The sequence below is a fragment of the Melanostigma gelatinosum genome (genome assembly GCF_949748355.1).
Source record: "Melanostigma gelatinosum genome assembly, chromosome: 8".
Taxonomy (NCBI): Eukaryota; Metazoa; Chordata; class Actinopteri; order Perciformes; family Zoarcidae; genus Melanostigma; species Melanostigma gelatinosum.
In genome coordinates, this window is record NC_136641.1 from 2,799,996 (window position 1) to 2,807,606 (window position 7,611).

Consider the following 7,611-nt stretch of genomic DNA (forward strand, 5'->3'; position numbering starts at 1 on the left):
GAAATGAAAGGAGAGAGCAGTATTCTTTATTTCTCTTATTGCCAATAAACCCCATGAAAAAACCCAAAACTCTCAACAAGCCCATTGTTCCTAGTGGAGATGGAAATATTTACTGGCTCAAAAATGTATACCATTTACACTTAAACAGGAGGGAATAATGCATTTATGAGGGACTTCTTTCAGCTGCAACATTTGGAGCTCTAGTAAAAAACAACTAGATTTTGTGTGTTTATGGTAACAGATGAACATGCCACCCCGTGCAAAGGTGTGGCTCACTGACGTGTTTTGAACAGCTTTTGGACAACAAAGGAGCTCTAGATATTTTGGCTGCTTTGTTTGTTTGTCAGATACTGTGCGGTTCTTGGAAGTGCATCTTGCTGCAACTTCGAATGCTAAGACTGAAGCGAACAATGCACGGCCTTTGAAAGACAAACTATGCAAAGAAAGAATCTCATCACAGCTAAACATTCAGAGATGCAAAACCTGAACTACACAAGATGAATGGACATTATTTAAAGCAAATTCATGAAATCAAAAATTCCTCATTGGTCCAATAGACAGGGCCGGCTGCCCCCCCCCCCAACATAATTGGGGCAACACTGACGACACAGAGGAACATGATGTATCAGGCTTTGGTTCACTTCCCTGACATGGTGACACTAAGAAGTAGAGAGCATTTACAAGTTGATGGAATGTGGTCAAACTGTGTGTTCTCTCTGCTGATGGGGAAGAAACCCGGACATCCTCACAACCAATCAGATCATTGAATGTCAAAGGGATTCTCTTCGTTCTTCAGCACACGGCAGTAGGCGTAGTAGAGGGCAGCTGCTAACACAGCTAACAGCAGCAGCAGCCGGATCACCTTCCACACGCTGCCCCCGGACTGTCTGTCCAGCTCCCTGGATCGTACTGCGCTGTGATTGGCTGTTCTGTTGGCGATCTGGACAGGGGCCCTGAAGCACAGGAGGGGAGAGGACATTTACTCCAGGTGATGAACTATTTTGCTCTAACACACCACTAGTTAATACAACACACTCACTCTGTTTCTTGGTCCGATTCCTCGTCCTCATCTGGCTCAATGTTGCCTCTTCGTTTCAGCCTGACAGGAGGAAAACTTTACACTTCAATTTCATTCTAGCTCTATTTTTAAAACACTTATAAAGTAACCAGCACAGCAGTACAGTACAGCTGGCAGTATGTCCCCAGTGCTGGCAAGTAGCTGAGTGCATTTAATCAAGCCCTGTACAATACTAAGGTATCATTTGATATAACGTCTCTGTAACCAAGATGGTGAGTCAACACCATGCTAACCCATGTTAACATTACCATGTTAGCATCCTGATGTTGACATAATTACATGCTAACATGGCTGTGGACTCTTGTGTAGGCTGACCGGATTTTTCAAGCCCCCAAACCGAGACCCATAAGTGTTCCGCACATTCATGCAGGCACCATCGGTGTTTTCATCAGGATGGAGGACAATTCTATCAGCACGTACACAAGCGTTGCTACGATCTGAAAGCTGTATAATAACACTGGTAAACAGAGTTTGCACACGGTTATTGTTTTGGAGTGAGTTAAGAGTGAACAGCTAACGGACCTGCCCACACACTCGCTGCTAAGCGAGCAGACAGCTTGGTGACTTTGTGTTTGGAACTATTGTATGAAGTGTATTATACGACAACTTCGACCACATCACCGCTTGTTCTAGAGTTTGAATGAAGTCTGCCCGACGACGCTTCACGGACATGTTGTATTCAATCACACGATACAGCAGCGGTCGTTGCAGACACACCTGGATGAGCTCTGCACTCTAACGAGTGAACCTTTGTAGTTGTTTATGTTCTGATATTGGTAATAATGAGTCGGACAGAACACAATCAAATTCCATGTAAGCACTGAAAACAATTTGAGTCGTGGTGAAGACCTGGACATTTGAGAGTTTTGAAGATATTCTGTCAGGACAATCCTGGACAAACCAGGACGTCTGGTACCGTACCCTTTATATATTTACTCAGCCTGTTGGATATTACCGCCATCGGCACAACATTTTGCATCATTGCATTTTTACTTAGTTTTGGTGTGGTACTTACTAAGAGTACAGGTCTATATCAGCCCAGCCACAGTTAACAGTTCAGATTTACATCAAGCGTCTCTGAATAACATCTGATGCTATTTTGAACTCGTGTTTGAAAGTAATAGAGAGTAACTTTTGCCACTAAACTTGAAAAAAAGAGATTTTGGAACAGGCATGTATTCATCCAGCAAGAGAAAGGCTGTACGTGAGGAAATATTTGAAAAACCTGTGGAAAATGTTTGGATCAAATAGTTTGAAGAGTTTGTGTGTGTGTTGAAAGTGTACTCACACGTCTGACTCTTGTCTGACCTGTGGGAATGAAAGCAGGACAGTTTGTGAGATTTTTAACAGTCAGAGGCATTTGGCACAAACACAGAATCACAGGAAACACAACCAGGACTCACCGGACTGTATGTGATGTAGGTTATTTCCTCCGCTGTAGGAAACAAACACACATTAGCACATGTTGTACCTTGTTGACATAAACATTTAGAAATGAAACGTGAACACTAGATGTCAGGTTGACGAGGAGACCTCCCGCTGTTGTGGTTTGTGTTCATTTTTACATACTGGCCTGTAGTTATAACTGATTTAGAATTTAGGGGGGGGGGGGGGGGGGGGTATTACTTGTACTTCAGCAGTCAGCACCAGCTCAGGCATCCTGAAATACCACATTTGTGCACATGGCTGCACATTAGGGTTGTACCGGATCTCTTCTCTTTTGACATGCAAAGCTTCTGTTAAAGCTTTCAAATGAAGCTTCCAGTCTCTATTGTCATAGTTCATGACATCATCACCCTGAAATAAAATGAAACAATTCAAACAAAAAACAAAATTCTCAATTCAAGTGAGGTGATTCATCCAATGAAATGAGTTTGTATTTGTTTGACCAAATGAACTTTTGGTAATGAATAGCACTCGTCAGTGGTGCCTCCTCTTTGCAGCCGGCGGGAGAGACAATGTTAATCAATAATCAATAACAGATATGGAGAGAAGATAGGGCTGAATATTTGACTATTATGGGTTGGTGGCACCAGTGCTAGAATAGGGGGGACAACGAGACTTTTTGCACACACTTGAAGGTGTGATAGTAATAAAGCGTTAATAAGCGTCTAGGCCAGGTATTACAGTCATAATGTCTGTAATGAGGTAGAACATCTTTTCAACACAAAGACAAAGACAGAGAAACAGATTAACAACCTGCTTTTCCTGCACATCCTTAAAGACCTGGCTGATGACTTGGACATGAATGAAGTGTCAAAATAGCTTTTGTTTTTGAGGTGATGGAAAATAAGGCGAGGCCGAAACCTGCTCTGCTGCAGTGCTGTCTATTTGTACGTTTCTAGGCTTGCTGCATGTAAAGACTCCGTTATAATAACTGCTTTAACTGTTGGTTCTCTCGTCTCAGGACTGGACTGGCCATCGAGCAGACCAGACCAGCACTTTCCCAGTGGGCCGACATAAATGTCTTTTTTTTGTTAACAGACCATAAAACACACGCACACTTCAGAAGTGATTGTGGCGCCGCTCGCTGCGTGGTGGTACTACATCTATAGACCCGCACATGAACAAACCAAGTGGCACACAGTAGACTGAGGAGCCCCCTACCTTCCTCCCTGTAGTAGGTCTTATCAGACGAGGGTTCCACCGGAGCGTTCTCCATGGCCACTTCAAGCTTCCTCTCGTACAGCTTTCGAGTGGAGTCTATGTTCACACAAACACATTAACAGGGCTTCAATATCCTTAACACAGCAGAAACAAATATACAAAACATGACTTGTCATCGTCTAGGTGTTGGAAAAATGTGGAGAATAAATTGAAAAACAGTTTGAATGAATCTATGTATGATGAAACTGGCTCAATGGTTTGTTTGTATTTCATCTCATTACATATCTTATTTGTTTACTCAAGGCAAGGCAAGGCAAGTTTATTTGTATCGCACATTTCAACAACAAGGTAATTCAAAGTGCTTCACATAAAACCATTAAAAGCATCAAAACATAAGGCAAAAGAAAAGGAGATTTAAAAACAATTAAAGAAACAGTGTAAGAAATAAAATGCAGTAGTAAAATGCAGAAATGCAGGAAATTGATTAATATATGAATTGAATGTGGTTCAATTAAAGGCAGCAGCAAACAGAAAAGTCTTCAATCTTGATTTAAATGAGCTGAGGGTCTCAGCAGACCTGCAGCTTTCTGGGACTTTGTTCCAGATATGTGGAGCAGAAAAACTGAACGCTGCTTCTCCATGTTTAGTTCTGACTCTGGGAACAGAAAGTAGACCGGTCCCAGACGACCTGAGGGGTCGGGATGGTTCATAAGGTACTCAGAATATTGAGAAAACATTGGATCAAAAGGGAAGAGCAAAGACAAAAAGACAGAGAGGGTGATGGAGATGAGAGGCAGAGAACGTGCTGTGCACTTTACCCAGGATAGGGTGAGCATTATGCTGATTGTCACACAAAAACTCACCTGACAGACATATATATACATGCATAACATATATACACATATATATATATATATATACACGCATATATATATATATATGTACAATATATATGTGTGTGTTCTTCAGTTTATAGGGTCAATGTAACACATCATCATAATTATAGTGTAATAACATAGTATTATTGGATAAATACATTATTGCCTGTCATTTTAGTGAATGATTTCTAAACTCGGTTGTATTTGTAAAAGCCTGCATGCTTCACCTCCAGCTGAGCAGTTAGGATCTCAGGAAGGACTTCCTTCATAAAGTCGTTCATCTTTGCACTGTTCTTACCGACTATGGGTCCATGTTTGATGCCATACTCAGCGAGCAGCTTGCTGATCTCCTCATCACTTTTCTCACTCAAAGACATCTGCGGATAGATCGATCGATCGATCGATCGATCAGACAGACGGACAAACAGTCAACGGAACAGACAGCCTGTCGGGAGAACAGGGCGGGGCCTCGTAAAGTATGCAGCCCGTCGTCCCGCTGGAAAACGTCACAGAAAAACGTTCTGAGAAACTACTTTACAAACTACTTTACATAGTTCAGTTTGAACCTTTTGAAAGGCAAAGTAATTATTTCGACGCTAAACTCCATTTATATCACAAGACTTTGACTGCTAACGTTATATATGCTGCCGAGTTCAAAGAGCAGAGATACAACTTCGCGGTTTAAAAATAACAATAATATATAAATATATCTAGCGCGAGCAAGAAACGCAAGCAATTCCAATACGAATAAACGATAGATCTGAAATGAGATAAGGTCACTTACCTTTGAAAACTACACGAGTTGTGAGTTGAGAGCGTGTGTGTGTGTGTGTGTGTGTGTGCGTGAAGTTTAGCAGGCTGGAGCAGCAGAGGGAGGAACTCCTGCCCATATCCGGACGACGTATCTCGGCACACCTACGGATACTACGAGCTGCTCACACGGGTCTACATCACAGGCTGTTCCGCTGGCTGGATCGATGGCTGAGTTCCGTTTAGCTGCCTCTGTTTCAGCCTCGTGGTGATGTTCCTGCTGGCTCAGTGTCACTCTGCCATGGTTTCAGTGGGGCGCTTGAAGTGAGCATAGTCATAGTGAATGTGAATAGCATGGTATGCTGTTCCTACTGAGACAAGTGAGAGGCCTGCAGGGCAGCACTTCTTCTGCAAAGTTAATATAATAAATACCACACATGGGACCAATATAGAGTCCGCCATATTCAAAAAGCACTGCTCTCTTGGATGTCCCCTGGATACAACATGATGAATGCCCTTTGTGGTGGCCCTAAACGTGATTTGCCCTCTACAGTGCTCTTCCAGTGTAGGCGGCCCCTGAGAGCGTTGGGGACTGAGACTGGACCTCTATAGGAGGGAGTCGTCCCAGGATTCTTCGAATAAAACAAGATATATTTGGATGCTTTTTCATGCACTCTGGCACCCAAAATAGCCGATATCTTAATCATTGAAGAATGTAAACCCATAGGACCTAAAAACTGCTGTTTACTCTCCAGATGAATTATGATTTGTGATTAAACGTTATAGTAGGCTATTTGTAAGTAATTGGTATGAGTATTGAGGAGAAACATAATACTTCACAACTGCATAAAGCATGCACTGACTAGATTTGGAAGAATAGTTACCGGTACATGTATTAAAGTTGTATGCTGTGTAGTGAGTATGTGTGTTCACGTCTTTTTCTCTCCTCTCTGAGGTTTGTAAAATAAAATAAAAAGTCACCTACAATGATGGAGAGGAATAGAGAGGAATAGATCAACAGCCAAATTCAACCATCATTGAAAAATTACTTATACACAGGTATTCTTTTGACTTTCTGCCACTTCTCCTCTTTGTTGGCTCTGCAGTGTGTCCAATGTCACCGCATTGTATGCTGTCATGTTTGCTAATCCTCTCAGAAACATGCTTGAGATCCTGATAACCTGTTCTTGACCAGGTATCATCCTTTAAAGATAAGACACAAAGGAAGCAAAAAAATCCTCTTCTCTGACAACCTAGTAGACATTTTTTTCCTGGAGAACAACTCGATGTTAAATCAGATCATTTTTACACTGAGGTCCACCGAAATCAGCCCCACTTGGCATCAAATTTGTGGCGTCTGCCCAATTGCAAAAGGCTTTGGTAATGAGTATCGTTTTCCCACTAGAGCGTGGGGCTATGCCCGTATAGTGACCTCTTGAGCCCAGAGCAATTAAAACACCATTTTAAAAGTCTTTATCAGCCACTGAACTAAACAGCAGATTGATGATAAATAACCATCGTGCCAAAGGACCCATCATCTCTAATCAGACTTACGTTTCATAACCCCACCATCCTCATGGTGGGCTCTACTGGAATACTCACTTTGAAAATACTATTTGGAAATGAATAAGGTTCTTTAATTACAAATATTTTGCCACCACCTACAGTAGCAATGTACATTTCAAAATTATTAATTTAATTCATCCAACAAACCAACTTCCAATGAAATATTTATTCTGAATCCTGTGGATTTTTTAATGCTGACACAACAGAAAAATGGGTAATGTTTCACATATTAGAATTGATGTGGAACACTCAACATGCTGTGGGACTAAGATTCATTTACAGACATTAACATTACTCTTTATGAAAAGCCCTGGATCAATAATGACTCATCCGTTGAAAAACAATCTCAAAAGTTTCTTCCTGAGGCTTTTAGACTGTTGGTCTGAGTGATGTCATTTAAACAGTCCCTCTGCTGCAGCGCCCTCTGGAGGAGGAACGGGAGTCAGGCCTAATAAGGAGTTGGACTTTTCCAGGAAGGGCGTTGGCTGCAGACTCCAGTAATGTGGTTCACTGTAATCTACACACGTTCCCCTCACTGGAGACCTCTGTGCTTGCAGCGTAACAGCACTGCCGAGCTGAACTCTGTGCTCCGTCAAAGTTACTCATAACCTTCACATTTAGATTAAACACATGGGATTGAATTCATGTTTCACCGGTTTAGTGTTCGTCATGATTGAGTATCTTCATTCCATGTGAACCGGACAAAGTTTAAGGACACAAAACAAACAGCCA

At 41.9% G+C, this 7,611-nt stretch overlaps 1 protein-coding gene across 2 annotated transcripts; it reads right to left on the bottom strand.

The window, feature by feature from the left end:
* Positions 1-10: 10 nt before the first annotated feature.
* Positions 11-5,515, bottom strand: emd (emerin). 2 transcript variants are annotated; one of them, XM_079273853.1, is made up of 7 exons: positions 5,348-5,515; positions 4,862-4,940; positions 3,686-3,781; positions 2,482-2,513; positions 2,367-2,386; positions 1,040-1,099; positions 11-953 (listed from the first exon to the last, which is right to left on the bottom strand). In XM_079273853.1, the coding sequence occupies exons 2-7, from the start codon at positions 4,938-4,940 to the stop codon at positions 761-763; spliced, it is 480 nt and encodes a 159-aa protein (XP_079129979.1). In that variant the 5' UTR covers positions 5,348-5,515; the 3' UTR covers positions 11-760. The 2 variants fall into 2 exon arrangements, with proteins under 2 accessions (XP_079129979.1, XP_079129978.1); XM_079273852.1 differs by having other exon boundaries at positions 12-953; positions 4,862-5,059.
* Between the last annotated feature and the right edge of the window lie 2,096 nt (positions 5,516-7,611).

What these genes read in the sequence shown, in the direction of transcription:
- emd (XM_079273853.1), bottom strand. Translation starts at nt 4,940, where the DNA reads ATGTCTTTGAGTGAGAAAAGTGATGAGGAGATCAGCAAGCTGCTCGCT. An exon ending in CCTACATCACATACAGTCCG is followed by an intron (nt 2,387 to 2,481) that starts GTGAGTCCTGGT and finishes TCATTCCCACAG; the next exon opens with GTCAGACAAGAGTCAGACGT. An exon ending in GTCAGACAAGAGTCAGACGT is followed by an intron (nt 1,100 to 2,366) that starts GTGAGTACACTT and finishes TCCTCCTGTCAG; the next exon opens with GCTGAAACGAAGAGGCAACA.